This window comes from Montipora foliosa, chromosome 3 (assembly GCF_036669935.1).
Source record: "Montipora foliosa isolate CH-2021 chromosome 3, ASM3666993v2, whole genome shotgun sequence".
Lineage (NCBI taxonomy): Eukaryota > Metazoa > Cnidaria > Anthozoa > Scleractinia > Acroporidae > Montipora > Montipora foliosa.
This window is the reverse complement of record NC_090871.1, coordinates 8,010,782-8,030,781: the sequence shown is the minus strand read 5'-3', so window position 1 is coordinate 8,030,781 and position 20,000 is coordinate 8,010,782. Positions and strand designations below refer to the sequence as shown.

Genomic DNA, 20,000 nt, shown 5'->3' with positions numbered 1-20,000 from the left:
AATTTAATTAATTCAACTTTATTCATTCAATTCAATGAAAGGAAAGGATACCACAGGTTATCCCCATTGAGGGTATCTGCCTGCTACAGGATGTAATTGATTGAAAGTCAATTTTGATGAGGGAGGAAAACCAGTCTGAGTACCTGAAGAAAAAACTTGAGTCAGACTGAGATCGACCGTTTACTCAGGCTCAGCCCACATACGACTCTGTGGTCGGAGCTGAACTCGGGTTCACAGAGGTGGAAGGCACGGGTTGATAATCGCTAAGCCGTCCTTGCTCCCTTCTTCATGCTGTACATTGTTCTGACCCTATAGTGAAGTTTATATAATAATAAAATAACCAACGTTGTCAATAAGGGCTGGGAGCCGGCCAAAACCACCAGCTAGCAAGCCATCTTCAGCCGGCTACTTTCACCTCAATTTACCACCAGTCAAGATGAAAAATCTTACACTTGTTAAATTATCATCGACAAAGCTTTTGAAAAATTTTCTCCCCGTCTTGGCATATTTTAAGAAGGTTAAACAAGAAAAATCATGACAAAACTACCCACATTCAACCGTTTGTGTGAATGGTGTGGAGTACTTGGAACATTTAACTGAATAGTTCCCAGTTTTTCCGTCCACAGTCAAGTGAGCCAAGCTCACTTTCATGGCCACTTACTTTTTATTATTGTAAGCCTTCTACTTTCAAATAGGCCACTTGCACTAAGAGGTCATGTGACATCGTTTTTATGAAAATGAAAGTTACATGATTTTGCCTTCGAAACACTATTAGTGGGTCATCTCTTAAACAAAATAATAGTGATTTGGTTTTTCAAACCCGCACCATTTGCTTAAAATGAGAAAGTCCGTAACTGGTCACGTGACCAAAACTTGACTTTGTAAAATTATGAATTACCGCTTTCTGAGACAAATTTTGCACTTGAACTTCAAGGAAAATGTTGAAAAGATGATGTGGTAACGTTTATGGCACATTTGAACTCAACCATCAAACAGTTAACAAGATAAAAGCAAAAAGTAGTTTTGGCCACCATGTTGGAGGGCAAGAGTATGCCCTCCAACATGGCGGCCAAGACAAATCATGCTACTCTGTTGAAAAATCAAAGTACCATAAAATATCTCCCTTAAATGCGTTTCCTCTCAAATTTCGCGTGTAAGATAATTTTTATGTGTTCTGTCAATTTTTGGCAACAGCAAGATTACAACTCACTGTTTAAGGGAAGCATTGGTCACGTGACCTCTTAGTGCAAGTGGCCTATTCATTGACAGCCCTAAATAACACATAAATTAAAAAAAAGTTAACAATGACAAACTTACCACAGGTGTTTTAGTCTTCACTAGGGATGGCTTGCTTGGTTCGGTGGTTGACACAAAAGCCTCTTCTGTTTTTCCTTTGTTCTCTCTCTTCTCATCCTGATGAACTTTCTTCAGTTTTTTCTCAGCCAAGATTTTAGGATTGATGAGATTGCCAAAACCCATTCCTCCACCAGGCAACTTCTTTGCTGCAGCCCCAAAGTTAGAGGTTCTTTTTATTCCACTTTCCTCATCATCATTTACATGTAGACCACCAACAACTTCATTCCTAGTGGTCTTTTTCTCAAGAGGTGATGTTTCCCCTGTTAGTAATTAAAACCGGAAAAAAACCCACTGGTCAGCTGAATTGGTAATGCATTAGACTACATACATGTACCTCCAACTAACCGAGTTCGAAGTGCGTACTGCACATTCAAGTTACGGCCCAGATTTTTCCCACTGATTTATGGCCCAAACACGAAGCCATAAATCAACAGGAAAATGAGAATCCGTAACTTACATGTACAGAACAGACTGAGAAGATGAGGTTAGTGAGATATTTATTATAACTACCGTATTTAACCGTGTATAAGTTGACCTTTTATGGCATCAAAAGAAGCTGCAAAAATCGCCCTCGACTTATACATGGGTCAAAGATTTCGAGCCAAGTTCCAGCTAAATAATTTATTCAAAATTAACATCATATAATGTGTTCTTTGGGCATAACGAACGTAGTGGACGAAAGGCTTCACAATGAATGTAATTAAGCAATTCCAGTTGAAATGAAAAAGGATTTGTTTTACTTTAAATGTTGAAGATACTCACAAGCACAAAATAATATGAAATAGACACTGGAAATTTTCGTTTTCCAAAGGCGGAAGCTCTAAAAAACATTCTTGTTTCTTCAAATAAAATGCGATCCTTCAACGGCTTAGTAACCTGGCGCAATACCTCGTGTTTGCGTGCAAGCATGATCATCACTCGTGTTGCCTGAAAATGCTGATTGGTAATGATTGTTTTTTATTCTTTATACAAACCTGGATGATTTAAATGCTTTTGCAAACTTTGTATTGTTTGGTTTATGAGTTTTGCTTTGTTTGCCATGTGAGAAATTATAAGTCAAGGACCAATTAAACCTTGCACATTTCGCATCGTTTTTTAAGCTATTTTCAAAGATTGACTCCTGCTTCTGTGATGTTGTGCTTATCCTCTAAAGCCCTTTATCCTTGAACAACAAAACAGGTTAGTTCGAGGTTTACATGTTCGATTTTCTGAGAACTTTTTCGAAATTCAAGGACAAAACGCCCGCACATACAACAACCGCTGAACCACAAAACTATTAAGCCCTTGAGGCCCTTAATTTTTTGTGAATCCACAGTTCCGGAAATTGAAGAATTCAAGATTAGTATCCCATGAACATTTAGCAAAGAAATTAACAAATTGTTTTTTTTGCCATAAAAAATGGGGGTGGGGGTCGACTTATACACGGGTAAACACGGTATATCTCTGAGGTAATAAGGCATATGGGAAAGGAGAGACTAGTTGAAGGCAACAGAAACGTTCAACTGTCACAAATGATTAGCGTGCGTAAAAACCTGAAAAACAAATAAATCTTATTGACTTTTTGAAGTACGTAGTTTCCTACAAGATTCAAGTAGTTTCACAAGTTTATCTCAAAATAGACAATATGAAAAACTTGCTTAAAGAATTAATGACGCTGCATCAAAATTTCAAACTTAGCAGGCCATACTGAAGAATACAACCCGCTATTAAAAGTAGCCAGTCATAGTGTGCCTTCTATCTGTCGTGAGAGATATATTAATATGGAATGTCATACATGTATGTTATAGTCCATTGGTTTCAGCAGCGAAAATCAGACCAAATGCCAGATGCATATAAAATTCATGACCACTGAAATTATGCCTGCTGTGTTTTCAAATCTGGCTCATAATATACATGTACATTTCCACTACTTCCCAAAAACCGCTGATCAAGTAGGAAGTAGTGAAAAATGGACAGAGCAATGATGTTCTACATGTACACGAACGCTTCTTATAATAACTTATGTACACTCTGATTCTGAGTGAATGTAAAAAGTGCATAGAATTAAATTGCATCTGTTATGAAGATTAATTTTCTTCCGTGAATTATAATCATGTTTGGTAATCTGCATTACAGCTGTACCCCTGAAAAGTCAAATCAAAGGGTTCTATGAGCCAAGTCCTGAATGTGGAACAGTGTATAGGTTAGCAATGGCTAAGAATTGGGTGAAATTTTCACGGGTGTTACAAAAAAGACCTACAGCTGTACCAACGACTAGGGTCTTAGCAACTAAGACCCCTTGATGCTTGTAAATAGTGGAAATTACGGGAAATAAACCGCTAGTCAGAGATTGGATTTCTCTTGGGAGGTAGTGTGGTCCAGTGGTTAGGGCGCTTGCCTTGACATCCGGAGATCCCAGGTTCAAGGCCCGCTGTGACCACTCACTGAATTTGACCCTGGAAATCCCTGGTTCAACTTCCCTGCTGCATTTGTAAATAGCCAAATGGTTTGCCTCTGGCCAGTTGGGATTCTTAACAGTTGTTGTTCTGTTCTGTGGTTTTGTTGATTGTGTTTCATTGGCCCTGAAAAGCCCCTATGGGGAGTGGTCAATTAAGTATGTATTGTATGTATTGTATTGGGTGCTGGATGTTGTCTCCAAACATGGTTCACGGTAATTTAATAGACACAACAAAAATAAACACAATGCCATGACATGCTTTGAGTGTTGTGTGACAGAAAAAAAACCAGTAACATCTGTCGATGCTTATTTTAATTGGCACGGAAACAAAAGGTAGGGTCTTTTGAATAACAAGAAACTCAGTCTGTTAACCCTTGAGTTGCAACCACTTAAAACGTGATACACAAAATAATTGTTTTTTCAGTACACAGTCATTTCTTATTCTACTTCCAGTATCAAAACCGTAAGTTACACAAACACTAAAGAGATGCTGTAGATGGCCAATACTACTAATTTATTATAATGTCTGATAGATGGCCAATCCTAATAATTTATTATAATGTCTGATAGCAGACTGAAATAGTTTTACCTGTCAGACATAAGTGATTTTCTGTTAGTTTCGCAGCTGCAGTCGTAGGAGTATGGGTGCCTCAGGTTTTGGTGGTCTCAAGGCTCTGGCTATCCCCAGCCATGAGCCCCTTTGTCTCCAGCAGCTTTGCTTAGTCCAGGTCCTTTGGCTTGGTGTGGGGGCTCATGGCTGGGTTGCTAGCTGGCTGGCTGCCCTCCAGTGGAAGCCCCTGGTATATCCCAGCCACCCAACCTCCATTTAGCGATGCAGTTGAAATAACAAGAGAAAACTTTGATAATAAACCTTGCTTTCCTGACCAGAAATATATATACTGTAAGCCCTTCTGTTTTCCAGTATCTGAAAGTGACCTGTGATTTACAAGTACATATACATGTACTATGAAGACAGGGCATTGCTTTATTCCAATAATTAGGATTTTTACAACAATTGCTTGTAATCTCACATTCTGATTGGATAATTTGTTGTTGTTGATGAGAGTCCAGACAACGCTGCTCACATCATGCTCGCGTCAATTTGTCACGCAATGTAATAGCCAATCAGGAACGCTCATTTTGGGAAATAAACCAATCACATTGCGAAAAAGTTATTGATAATGCTTGCTCTTTCTTTGTGTCATGATTTTGGTCACTCTCTGAAATAAAAACTTTCTTTGTCCACAACATTTTGACCACTGTGACAACGAGTACAGACAACGCTGAACCACTTTCGATTTGTTAATTTTAGCACTCCACATACTACAGCGTACATGCATTCTTAGCCATTTGGTAACAAACCTGAAAGCTTTCTAGCTGGATCCAGTGGCGTGTCTTTAGGTTTTGCCACATTGTTGTCAGTGATGATTTCCACAAAGTTGGAAGGAAACACTCCTCTCTTGCCACCAAGTTGGCCTCTCCACCAACCTTGCTCTTCTTCACCCAGAACATGGACAATATCACCCAATTTTAAAGTAAGCTCATCCTGATCATGTGCTTCATAATCAAATGTTACTTTGGCCTCCTTTCCTGCAACTGTCATTGGCAAAAAAATTGAGATTATCAGAAATAATTATTTTTAAGGTCAAGATTTGAAATAAGTCATTCTACATACTAGCCCCTTCTAATATATAACATCCCCTAAATCACACTCAGAGAAGTATGTCAACTACTTATTTCTATAACAGTTTACTAATAAGCTATTACAACATTCCTATACTGGCACCTTTAATTTAATTATAAATTATTATTACAGTGTACTAAAATTATATTATAATAATTTTGTACCAGCCAATATTGTTCCATACCTAAAGGATGTGTATTTTGGGTACCTAATGTTTTGAAGCAAAGGTTTCAAGACAATTCAATGCACTGCTCAATGAAGAAAGATAATAATAATAATAATAATAATAATAATAATAATATACTGCAGATAATATATAGCGCCTATATATAGTGCCTATCCAGACGTGATCTAAGCGTTTTACAAGTCATGAAAAATTAACATTAAAAATCCATAAACGAAAAAGTTATACAAAAATTTCCTTGAATAAATAAGTTTTAAGTCGTGTTTTGAAAGTCTGGAGATTATTAGAGTTTTTATGTGTTCTGGTAGATCATTCCAAAGTTGTGGCGAGGCGACAGCGAAAGCTCTAGATCCATAAGACTTCAAATTATAGCTGGTAGGGATAAGACAGCGCGATGTAGATGAGCGGAGGGTTCTTGAAGGACGGTGGAGACTTGTATATATGAGGGAGACAAATCATTAAACTTTATGCGTTCATTAATTTTATTGGTAACCAGTGTTTTGTACATACTGTAGTTTTTTAACAGCTTATTTCGGCATGCACAAGTGTTTTGGCAGTTTCCGTTAATATAAATTTTCTGATACGTGATAGAATACGAAGGTGATACAATGCAGATTTACATGTACATACAGTATTAATATGAGGCAGCATTGACATGGTACTGTCAAAAGTGATACCAATATTCCTGACACCAAGATACACTCTATCAAAGAAAAAATTTTACACTATACACGGCTTGAGACTAACTTTCTAGTTCACTAGCCACTAGGCTAGTATCAGGTCTGATTTCACTAGCCAAATCTAAATTTGCACTAGCCAGTCTCGTCATGCACAGTTCCATTTATTTGTAAAAATAACACGAAAAAAATTCCAAATCTGCCTTTAGTAAATATTCTCATATCCATCCTCGCAACAGTGGCGCAAATATGCTGGAGTGTATGGCTTCCTTCTCACAGAACCGTTGCCGAAACTTTGGAACTCACAAATGCACTGGAGTATGGAAAACGTGGAATAAACTAAATAAACTGTACATGAAACTAAACTGCTCATTTGGAAGTCTGTAGAAAGGCTGTTTCTTTGATTAGAGCTAATTGCGATTGAAATTTTAACCTGAAAGCGCCATTCTAAACATGAAGCACAAACGGACCGGAATGCAGGTAAATAATATCTTGAATTAGATACAAAGGAAATTCGAAAGACAGACTTGCCCTCATGTAAGATTTTCTTTTTAATAGTTTCAAACAGCAATTCATGCGCTTTATGCTTGAATGGTTTTCGGAGTCAATTAATAATCGGCGGCCACAGTGCTCGCGAGCAAGTTTTCTCTCTTTTGATGTGAGATTCACCATTCCTAGTAAACGAGATAAGTCACTTCATATTATGTCTTTCTCTTTTTTTTCTTTTGAAATAAATTATATTTGGATTAAATGTCTAAACAAGTATGTGGCCTCTTTCCATATACATGTACACGTCACAAACACTAGCTGTCAATTTTTGCATTTGTGTTTGTGATCCTGTTTTCCATATGCGTGATTGCTTTACACAACTTCATCTCGTGACATCATAACAAAAGGGCGCAAACATGAAAGCAGAATTAGTTTTTGGGTCATGTTCAACTTCTTCTTACAGGTGTATGTTGAACTTTCTTTGTCCACAACATTTTGACCACTGTGACAACGAGTACAGACAACGCTGAACCACTTTCGATTTGTTAATTTTAGCACTCCACATACTACAGCGTACATGCATTCTTAGCCATTTGGTAACAAACCTGAAAGCTTTCTAGCTGGATCCAGTGGCGTGTCTTTAGGTTTTGCCACATTGTTGTCAGTGATGATTTCCACAAAGTTGGAAGGAAACACTCCTCTCTTGCCACCAAGTTGGCCTCTCCACCAACCTTGCTCTTCTTCACCCAGAACATGGACAATATCACCCAATTTTAAAGTAAGCTCATCCTGATCATGTGCTTCATAATCAAATGTTACTTTGGCCTCCTTTCCTGCAACTGTCATTGGCAAAAAAATTGAGATTATCAGAAATAATTATTTTTAAGGTCAAGATTTGAAATAAGTCATTCTACATACTAGCCCCTTCTAATATATAACATCCCCTAAATCACACTCAGAGAAGTATGTCAACTACTTATTTCTATAACAGTTACTAATAAGCTATTACAACATTCCTATACTGGCACCTTTAATTTAATTATAAATTATTATTACAGTGTACTAAAATTATATTATAATAATTTTGTACCAGCCAATATTGTTCCATACCTAAAGGATGTGTATTTTGGGTACCTAATGTTTTGAAGCAAAGGTTTCAAGACAATTCAATGCACTGCTCAATGAAGAAAGATAATAATAATAATAATAATAATAATAATAATAATAATAATAATAATATACTGCAGATAATATATAGCGCCTATATATAGTGCCTATCCAGACGTGATCTAAGCGTTTTACAAGTCATGAAAAATTAACATTAAAAATCCATAAACGAAAAAGTTATACAAAAATTTCCTTGAATAAATAAGTTTTAAGTCGTGTTTTGAAAGTCTGGAGATTATCAGAGTTTTTATGTGTTCTGGTAGATCATTCCAAAGTTGTGGCGAGGCGACAGCGAAAGCTCTAGATCCATAAGACTTCAAATTATAGCTGGTAGGGATAAGACAGCGCGATGTAGATGAGCGGAGGGTTCTTGAAGGACGGTGGAGACTTGTATATATGAGGGAGACAAATCATTAAACTTTATGCGTTCATTAATTTTATTGGTAACCAGTGTTTTGTACATACTGTAGTTTTTTAACAGCTTATTTCGGCATGCACAAGTGTTTTGGCAGTTTCCGTTGATATAAATTTTCTGATACGTGATAGAATACGAAGGTGATACAATGCAGATTTACATGTACATACAGTATTAATATGAGGCAGCATTGACATGGTACTGTCAAAAGTGATACCAATATTCCTGACACCAAGATACACTCTATCAAAGAAAAAATTTTACACTATACACGGCTTGAGACTAACTTTCTAGTTCACTAGCCACTAGGCTAGTATCAGGTCTGATTTCACTAGCCAAATCTAAATTTGCACTAGCCAGTCTCGTCATGCACAGTTCCATTTATTTGTAAAAATAACACGAAAAAAATTCCAAATCTGCCTTTAGTAAATATTCTCATATCCATCCTCGCAACAGTGGCGCAAATATGCTGGAGTGTATGGCTTCCTTCTCACAGAACCGTTGCCGAAACTTTGGAACTCACAAATGCACTGGAGTATGGAAAACGTGGAATAAACTAAATAAACTGTACATGAAACTAAACTGCTCATTTGGAAGTCTGTAGAAAGGCTGTTTCTTTGATTAGAGCTAATTGCGATTGAAATTTTAACCTGAAAGCGCCATTCTAAACATGAAGCACAAACGGACCGGAATGCAGGTAAATAATATCTTGAATTAGATACAAAGGAAATTCGAAAGACAGACTTGCCCTCATGTAAGATTTTCTTTTTAATAGTTTCAAACAGCAATTCATGCGCTTTATGCTTGAATGGTTTTCGGAGTCAATTAATAATCGGCGGCCACAGTGCTCGCGAGCAAGTTTTCTCTCTTTTGATGTGAGATTCACCATTCCTAGTAAACGAGATAAGTCACTTCATATTATGTCTTTCTCTTTTTTTTCTTTTGAAATAAATTATATTTGGATTAAATGTCTAAACAAGTATGTGGCCTCTTTCCATATACATGTACACGTCACAAACACTAGCTGTCAATTTTTGCATTTGTGTTTGTGATCCTGTTTTCCATATGCGTGATTGCTTTACACAACTTCATCTCGTGACATCATAACAAAAGGGCGCAAACATGAAAGCAGAATTAGTTTTTGGGTCATGTTCAACTTCTTCTTACAGGTGTATGTTGAAGTTGTTGCGAGGAAGAAGGCAGAGAGAAAGTGTCAAGAGACGTCACCGATTCTGGGTCCGATACATTTTCGAGGAGCAGCAACGGCTGCAGCATAGCCAGTATCAAATTATACTGTAGGAACTGGCTCTTCGTGATCGAGAACTTTCCTACAGGTATATTTGGCAGGGTATTCCCTTACGATATTCATTAACGATGAAATGACATATGAAACAAATCATGTATGAAACTGTGGATATGAAATCAAATAAAGCTATGATCCTTACAGTTATGAACGCAATTTGGGCAAGTGGTTCGAACCCGTGACAGGGCAATACTGGTGCAACACTCTAACACACTGAGCTATGAAGCCACTGACGTTGGGAGCTGGTCATTTGTGGGTATAGCAAGGTCACCGGTTCAAACCTCGTTGAAGTCCTGAATTTTTCAGGTTTCTCTACGCAATTGCCAAAATTGCGTTCATAACTGCAAGGATCATAGCTTTACTTGTTATTCATTAAATTCACACTGTTTTGAGGAGTATCGTCATTGCCACAATTGTACTCGGACGCCATTTCCATTACTTATACTTGCCACTAATTTGTCAAAACGTATCACGCAAACAATCAGAAACAGTTTATGATTGTGTTTCCATATCGTTGTTTCCCGGCATTTGCATTTCTACTCATTACTAACAAGACGTAATGATAGAAAATGTCTATCTCTTGCATCTTGTTTGCGATCGTCGGTGATTATCGGTGATTGGTAGGGGATGAACGTAAAAGGTGTTTCCATTTACGCAAACTGTTTGGGATCAAGCTCTCGGAAGGTGCTTGCGATTATTCACGAAAGAGTTACACGCATATGGAAACGTGTATATGGAAACAGCAGCCAAGAAGTTCCGCATGATTTCACAGACGGTTAATCGTTTGTAACCTGGCGTGGGGAAACTGTAATCCCGTTGGTTTCCTCCTCAGTTTTTTTTTTCAACTTATCGTTTTCTAAGGCAGTACATTCCACAGAATCCACTCACAGTTTCTTTCTATCCTTTTGCCTTATCCATAAGGAATAATTTTCATTCTTGCTTTCGTCCAGAACTCCACTGCTTCACAATATTTACTAGTCCCAAAGGTTAGTGAAAGCTCAAAATCTACTGGCCAAAACTGAAATTTCACTAGCCTGTGGCTAGTTGGCTACTGTTAGTGTGGAGCCCTGCTATAGCAACCGTGAGGGCCCACGGATTTCCCCTTGGATTACCCCTGGGATTTTCCAAGCATCTTAAAATGTTGCATGTAGTACCACTTAAGTCCACACTTAAGTGCAAGTATATCAATTCCACCAAGAAGAGCCTAAATTAATCTTTTTGTCATGATAGATCTGTATAACATTTTTAACTTTAGACACAATTCTTAACTGCCAGTTTTGGACTGGACACTCGTTGGTTTATTATTCAAATTCCCTACATTAAAATGTTACTACACAAAGAGTTTTACAAAATTCCTCAGACTTTATGAAAACCATTAGTTGTACATGTAAGTGATTATAATGAAAACTAGATGCTTCTGTGAAGCATACACTGGCTTGCCTGTGGTACGTGCTACAGAAAATCAGAAGGCACTGAATTGTGTGGTATTGAAATACAGCATTCCAGTCTCTGAAGAATAACAAATAAAAGAGAAACGAGAAACTTTGGCTTCTGGGCTGACATGTTGATAATTTTCAAGTTCCCTCACAACTTCTTTTCACCACAAGTGTGCCCTATGAGCATCCGAAAATTTTGTAATACTAAACTTCACTGAAGTCAAGCGCTGTTTCGCGGGGTTAGTGTTGGGATGGGAGACCAAAACAATAAACCGCTCATGGAAAACAGAAACATCTGACCGAAAATACTATTAACGCTAACAAATGCGAACTCAGCAAGGTACAGATTCTGTTAGCTTGCTTTATGCAAAACAAATATTGATGAAAAAGCAAATAAATATTGATACACAGTTTTCAGAAAGAGCAGAAGGAATTCAGCGGGCGTCGTGATTAAGTTACCGCGGCATGTTTACTCGCCAAACAGTGAAGCATCTGTGTCAAATGATGGCAAGATACCGGGTTTTTGTAAGTTTCTTTTTCTGTCGAGTGTTATAAAGTTTGACAATGAAATGAGCGAAGTCAAAACAAAGATCACAATCGCCCAACTCTTGTTTATGCAAAGTCAAAATTTACTCTCCAAGACGCGTACGACGTTATTTATCACCAGGTAATTCCATCATTTTGGAAATAGCAGCTGCTTTATTATTCACCTGTGTCACAAGTTTTCACTGATTTTGGGCCTCATTTTGTTGAAACTCAAGCACGCTTCCAACAGGCCTGTGAACCCTTCCTGCTTATAGAGCAACACTAAAAAACTTCTCCCATATCACATTTGAACCTTAAGCTCGAAAATTCAATACACAACATGATGTTATAATTCACAAAGGCAGAAAATACCACAGAATCCTTTTCCAGCAAAAATTTTATTGAAACAAACAACATATTTGCTCTTAGAGGCGAAAACCTCTTCCTATTTCATTGCGTGCGTGAAGACAAGAAACTCAATTGTGTCATATTACCATGTACTTCAGGTAAATACTGCTCACTTCGATTTCGTCTCGACGGGCGATAGATTGTTGTTGAAGTCCAGTACTCGTCGCTTTTGAGATTCATGCCTAGTTTATCCAACTGACTTTCCATTATTGAGCTCCATAAGGGTATATTTTGTTTAAGGATCCACTAAAACGCCATTCGCTTTGCATGACTTTCGACGCCATTGCAGGCTAAGTTGATGATTCTACTGTGTCCACCAGAGAAATCTACGCAGTTCCACTACCCTCTCGATCCTAAGAAAATAAGCGAAAAAGGCTCTATACACAAAGGCAAAACTTACCAGGGGAGTGACAGGCAAGACTTTTACCGACACGGAAAAAAAAAAAGAAAAAAAAGAAAAAAGAAAACAAACAAACTAAACGCAGACCTCAACTGGGTTTGCCCATAGGCAACCCAGTAAAAACCCACGAAATGAAACCGAGATTCCGACTGGGTTTGGCAACCCAGTAAAAATGCTAACAACAGCACTAGTGAGGATAATTGCAAACGATACAAGTAATTGCACATGAAATAGCGTTACAGCTCCAAATACAAAGGGATTCAGCAACAGCAGAAAACAAAAAGCCATGATAATACAAATAGACAGAAAATTCACCTTTTTCAGAAATTTAACTAAATGCATCCGGCTAGGCGTACATCTCTGCGACTCGATACCGCTAGCACTAACTTTAAGATCAGGAACTTTCTTCTTCAGGAAACTTTCACAGTTCTGTGCTTCTCTCCTTTGGCATTTGGTTTCAGTGCAGTTCATATCATGATTTTCACATATTTGTTCATTTAGTACACATTTTCTCAACATATAAACTTTCTTTCAGTTTGTGGACCAACCCCGGCCAAACCAATCGCTCAACAGCATCTTTTAGTGTGGGTCTACCGCAAACGGCATGTGCATAAGTGAGTTGTTTGAGCGTTCCGAGGAAGAAGCTTAATACAACAAAAAGCAATATGCTCACAAACGACATACTGTCATGGGCTACACACTTCGCCACAACTTGATCGTGCAAACAAATGATATTTGGTATGGTCACGCTCAATCATATGGTTTTGCCTGTCAATAAAAGGCATTATTATACTTATTATACTTAGGATCGAAATTCTCCAATCACAATTAGCTATTTTAACAACTTGTTTCCTCAGAAGGACGTCTCTGAAGCTGCCCAATCAAAACATGACGACTTCCATCCACTTAGTGCTATAAATTCACACAAACCACCAACGCCTGTTTCCCTTCGTTTACTTTTCTGTCTATCGTTAGAATCTCTCGACTCCTGTCTCGTGTTGCTATCGCACACCCACTAAAATTCGCTCATTCCTGGTCGTTTTATTCCTACTCGTTTAGAACCAAACAACTACCTCCTAAATGTCAACACCAGTAAATGATCACGCAAACGAAGCCAATGGCGAGAAATAATATTTCAACTGAATAGCTGGGAGTTTATACTCGTATAAATAGTTCCTTTCGCATATTATGTACGCCGCGTCCAGAGTAAGCCGCGGCTTATTTTCTCTCGTATAAACGACCCTATTGTTGTTTTCTCAAGTTAACAATAACTTCATTTTACACAAGAGTGACTGTACTGAAATCTTTTTCTGACCTTAATTAAAAACGATCGCCAGCTGTAATCATTTGCCAGAACGATCATGCCTACAAATTCCTGTCATCTTTATTTAATGCGTATTAAATTTCAACTCACATATGCAAATTAGTTAAACTCGAATACTACACAGCACAATGAATCACAACAGTTGAAACATCTCACAAAAACCTTTTCCAGCATGAAATTGATTGAAACTAACAAAATATTTGCTATTGGAGACAAAAAAAACCCTTTCTATTCCAATTCCGTGCCTGCAAACAAGAAACAATCCGTCTCACAAACCATACGATACGCAAATAAATATATTTTTCAGTTCAAGATTGAACTCTTTCCTAAAGAACCCTTTCCAAAGCACAAAATAGACAACAACCTTTCTTTCCAATAATTCTTCACTGTCACATTTTCAATTATTTTTTTACCTGAAAACTGTACAGCTTGACTGCAAATTAAATGCAAATTGCCAGACAAATGAGATGCCACTTCGGTAAACACTGTGATACATTCAAGACATTCGATTCCTTTTACACCCATACTCAATTTCCCACTTACTGTCAGTGTTCTACATACCAGCACAGTTTATAAAATAAGATTAGAAACAACACACACTTTCTCATATCCGACCGCAATTGTTCTCGAAGACCATCCCTCGTCGCTTTTAAGATTCCAGATATTTATTTTCCCCGCCTGTTTCGTTATTCCAATTGACGTTCCATTCTTGATCTCATAAAGGTATATTTTTCCACTAAAACGCCATCCCCGTTACCACGACTTTCGACGCCATTGCGGGTTTAATAATTAAACGTTCATCTGTGTGCACCAAGGAAATCTATGTATTCCCCCAGCCTCCTCAAACCTAACAAAATACACGAACAAGACTCTATGCAAAAAGCCACTACTTAGCAGGGGAGTGACAGGCAAGACTTTTACCGACACGGAAAAAAAATAATAAAAAAAACACGAAACCAAACACAGATTCCAACTGGTTTGCCATACTGGCAACCCAGTAATAATGATGATAATAGTAATAATAATAATAATCGCTTTATTTAAGGCTCAAGGTTATTTAGCAGAGCACTGCTGTGTTACTGCTGTGTACATTTGTAAAAGGTGCAGCGAAAAGAGAGAGAGTGACTACATGTATGCTATCTAGTGAGTGCAAAAAGTTGGCCCTGAGGGAACATAAAAGATGACATACATTAATAATGTGGCGAGGATTATACATGTACATTGGTAGTTGTGCGAGTTACACCAGCTTGAAAGGAAGGAAAAGTGGTAAGAACATGTGCCAGAAGGTTTTGTGGAGAATGGTGAAGTATTACTTTGGGATATGAACACCTACATTGCAATGATTGTGATGACATCGTTGAAGCAAGAAGACCTGACATCATCATAGTGAGCAAGAAGGAGAACAAGTGTATAATTTTGGACATTAATATACCTGGAGATAGTCGGGTACATGAAAAAAAACTTGAAAAAATCGAAAAATATCAAGATTTGACGTGGGTGATTAGATTAATGTGGAGTGTGAAAAATTAATTATACCGGTTGTTGTAGGGGCTCTTGGAAGTGTTACTAAGAGACTTGGACAATGGATTGAAAAATTGGGGATTAGGGTAAGAATTGGACTGTTGCAGAAAACTACCCCATTGGGAATGGCCAGAATTTTAAGGAAGGTGATTGACCTTTAAGTAGCAAGAGAGTGTCTCCAGGGGACCCTTGGTTATTTGTTATGACCTGCTTCCTTGAGATGAATGTTAGCATGGGAACAGCCAGAGCCCAGAGCCACAGTAAATGGAGAATGATAACAATTCACTTCAATTGCACGTCTCAAGGTTATTTAGCCAAGCACACGTTTTCTACTGATTGTGGAGACTACAAATCAACTGAAATCAGAACAAAGCAAATCAAATGTTGGTTTTTGCGGAGAGGGAAAAACTTCTAGGAGCAGAGTAGAGAACCAACAAAAACAACCCCACATGGCATCAAGTCCGAGTGTTCTCACCACTGCGCCAGCCCTGCTCCCCTAACACCAACCTTAAAAGAAAAACTGTCCTTTCTTCAAGAAAAACAACCAAAGGAAATATTTTAGCCCTTCGATACCCAAACTGGCCTAAACTGGCCAGACCTAACCGTAGTATTTTACTCTATCTAACACCAGACAATTTTATTCATTAGTGGGGAGCCCCCAGGAGACAATGGGTTAAGTAATGTTTTGATGGTTCATAGATTTTGATAAAAATAATTCAGTGGCAGTTTCTCCTTTTTTATTAACATTGAAGAAAAAGTCGGAACCAAAAATGACCTTGAGCAATTTACATTTGACAAGATGTCTGGTAAATCAAAGTCCACATAATCAAGTTTCTAAAAAATTTGATGTTTCTAGTTAGATTGCCATACTGTATTGCAGAATTTTAAAGTCAGAAAACTTTGAGACAATATTGAATAGATTTGATGAATGCAGCTACTTTCAAAATAGAGATGTTGCATACAGCTGTAGGCCACTTTCAAAAATTCCATTATACTCTTTGTTTGCCCTCCAAAATTTTGCATAAGCATTGTTTTTATTTTTCTTGGGACCATTTTATGTCTAGAAAGTGGACATTAAGATTGGAATAACAATTTTTGTGACTCTTTCTTTGCATTCGCCTTACGCCATTTTATTTTTTTTATTATTTTTTAATTATCTGGGATACAATTACCCCAACTATTTTCCCTAGTGCTTCCAAGTCTAGATAATCAAGATTTGACCTTAATTTCATGTAATATTTATTTTGATAGTAAGTAAGACTCAAATACATTTTTAAGCTAAACAGTAGAATACCTGGCCACAAATTTGTATATGAATGGAACGTATTGTTATATGCCTTGTTCTTCAAAGGATGCCGCTACAATAACACAATAGTGACCAGGTACTCTGCAGTTACTCCCATTTCTTTAAACCATAGCCCCTCAAGGGATGATTCCTCAAAAAGATTACTTTCTCGTTGTAATAGTTCAGTACAATAACTCTAAGTTTGTAAAACAAACACAACATTTGAAGCCAATATTTTTTATCTCAATATTAATTTAAAGCTTGATAAAAAAAAAAAACCATTAATTTTGAAAACATTCCTACAATAGCTGCAGATCATACCAAATAAGTCTTACCTTCGGACGTTTTAATTGAGGTGAAATGACAAGGAAGTGATACTCATATCACAGTGAGAATGCAAACTCCTTTAGAAATTAACAAGATCAGACAATCGAGATAACTGCCAGATCAAATCAGTAGTTTGAATTATTTCAATGGGATTACACATACATGTCGTTATGTGGCAATCAGGAAATTGTTCAAAACTGACAATTCAAACTATTCATTCCTTGTGAAAACTCACAACTATATGCAAATTTAAAGTCATTTGGAAAAAGCCTTGGTGCGCATTCACGCATAATCTAGTTCCTGATACAAGAACATTGAAGCTATGCTGTAACAGCACAGAATCGAAAGAGACAACGAGCAATTCCCATTTGACAAGTCAAGCCTTAAAAATACCATTAACAACCCCTAAGTATAACCAAATTACCCCTGACCCACTGGCTTATAAACTTAAGTCACAGGAGTTGTTAAATTTGTAATGATTCTCACCGGAGTCTGAAGCAGGGTCAACGTCTGGAGTGATATCAACTTCCTCTACAAAGGTGTCAGGGAACAATCCTGTCTTCCCGTTTAATTCTCCTTGGCACCATCCAGTATCCACATCCTTTATATTTCTGATGATGGCTCCGACTTCTAGACTAAGTTCGTCGTCTTGTTCTGCGACATACTTAAAGGTAACACGAGCTGTCCTACCTGGCAAGAGAGATTTGGAATTCTAAATTCTCCAACTTCGATCTAGAGCTATCTCGTACATAGTTGATCAGTTTAGGGCTGCACCAAAATTGATAACATAAAGGATTAAGTAGTAAGCGATACTCACTCATGGCGACAAAATTAAGACAAAAGCTCAAAGGGAGTCAATAGCAATCGCAAAATAGGCCCACATCTGGAGAAAACTCGAGAATTCGCAAGGAATTTTCCCCGGAGCAATTTTGGAGGAGTCTCGCAATTTCTGCCCAAATAGTATTGTGGGACACTTCTTCAACTCAGCATCCGCGCTTTTTTGAGTCCAGTTGCCAAGGCAACAAAGGCAAAAGGCCCTCCCATACCCCTCCCCAACCCCTCCTTAATTTCCGCATTCCCACAATCCAATGTAATGCTCTTGAACGAGAAAAAATCTCTGGGCGTTCCGAAAATTACTATCACCACATGTGAAGTACTATGGGATAGACGCTTCCCTAGTTTCCAGGGCTTTTTTATGGTAGGAGCGTATGATATGATCGTGAAAATCATGTTTAGTTAAACACGGTTTCAGTGCTTTCTTTTCAAATAATGTATACTGATTTTTGTCGAGTGCAAATTTAGCACAGATCAAAGCATGTATTGAAACTCACCTGAAATAGAGGATATTACATGGCCGCGGGGGGATACGAATTTTATCTTCGAGTGCTGATACTTTCAGCACGAGAAGATAAAATTTATTATCCCCAAGCGGCCATGTAATGTTCTGTTTGTTATATAGGTATTTATGAAATGTTCAGATTTAAAACAACTTGGTCACCAACCGCTAAAACACGTATATGGTGTAACGTGATACAAGATATGAAAGTTATGAATCAAAAATCACTGTAATGTAAAATTGTGCAATAAAAGTGTTGATTTAGTAGAGAAGAATTATCAAAGCACAAAAGTTTCTTACAGTGAAGGGGAAGCTCGTGTTTTATTGGCTAATCGTGTTCGTTAACATGACGACACCTATATTTTCGCGTGTGAAAGATAAAAATGATATGTTCACTGCGTGCGGTGAAGATATGATTTTTTCGTAAGAAGGAAAATACAAGTATTTCATCAGTACCCATACAATCAAAGCCAGTCCTACATTTTTTCTGGGACTGCTTTTCATTTTGTTAAACCCAGTTTAATTAAACATGTTTTGTTGGGGTGAATTGAATATAAGTACGGGTAATCAAACAGTGACGAGTGAAATTAGGGAATAAGTTTGCGCGGGTTTTGTCCAAAATCAAATAAATTCCCTAGCCTTTAGGCGAGGGAAATTATTTGATATCAAAAAAAAAAATTCCATGTTATTCACGTCTTACAATCTGGACGAAGTATCCTTAAAAAACTTTGGTACAAACAGTTTCAGAGTAAAAACAGAAAATAAAGGGTTGCCTGCATGCTCACGTTGTCATCAAAACCTCAACTTTGGTGATTTGCACAGAGCCGCGGAAATATGTGGTAAAGTCCTTTAAGTATTTCTACTGTACGGAGTGCTAAAAAGAAGTTAACGGTCAAACTACAGGCAGGAGTATGTGAATGACAAATAGTAAGCCTAGGGAAGTAATTAAGCTTAATAATTCTGCATGTGATTAATAGCATTTATGTGGAAAGGGAGCACTGTAATTGCAAGAACAGTCGAACTAGGCAGGCTATTCCAGCGGGGTAGCCTCTGGCCAGACCTCTGGTGCAAGTGCAAGTACTGTATTGATCAGCGCATCGGTACGGTATTTGGGAGCTTAAATCCCCTTCTTTGAGACGTGGACGGCAACCGGAAGTAAGCTGTTTTCCCTTTTAACTTGTCTTCACACAACCATATTTGCATTGATAAGTATCTTTTCTCTATTAGAGATGATTGGTATAAAAATCTGGGAGACACCACTGCCCTGGAACGCGAAATATTCTCTTCCGGTGGCCATCCGCGTTTCAAAAACGCGTGTGCTTAAGCTCCCTATTGACTGAGTAATGTAATGCAATGCAATGTAAATAGTGTGTATTAACTACTTAATAACCGAGAGTGAGATCGTTACAGCAAAATCTCAAACTGGAGCCTTAATTGGCGTATTGACCGAGCGATAGCGAGGTTAATACAGCTAGGCCGAGGTTTGAGATTTTGCTGTAACGACCGAACGGTCGAGGAAGAAAAAGCTAATTTGTATAATCCATAATCGGCCGGTGGACATTGTAACCTGTTAACTATCTTCTTCGTGCCATGTGGAAAATAAGGCCTCAACACAATCTCGCCAACCATCTCTGTCAGCCACTGCCATTTGTACCTCACTCCATCCCGCTTTTTCTCTTCTTTCTCCGCCGTCCTTCTCCATGTTGTCCTTGGTCTTCCCTGTTTT

The 20,000-nt window shown here is 37.8% G+C and overlaps 1 protein-coding gene across 2 annotated transcripts in view; it reads right to left on the bottom strand.

Moving 5' to 3' along the window:
- The window catches only part of LOC137996648 (uncharacterized), an 82,229-nt gene that overhangs the window by 57,636 nt on the left and 4,593 nt on the right, over positions 1–20,000 (bottom strand). Inside the window, exons 1-5 of one of the 2 annotated variants that reach the window (XM_068842163.1) lie at positions 17,756–17,869; positions 17,425–17,628; positions 7,433–7,666; positions 5,156–5,389; positions 1,318–1,616 (exon numbers count right to left, since the gene is read on the bottom strand). In XM_068842163.1, coding sequence (XP_068698264.1) covers positions 1,318–1,616; positions 5,156–5,389; positions 7,433–7,666; positions 17,425–17,628; positions 17,756–17,759 — 975 coding nt within the window. In that variant the 5' untranslated portion in view covers positions 17,760–17,869. Of the gene's footprint in view, positions 1–1,317; positions 1,617–5,155; positions 5,390–7,432; positions 7,667–17,424; positions 17,629–17,755; positions 17,870–20,000 lie in introns of those variants that run through there. The other variant, XM_068842162.1, reaches the window with a different exon arrangement.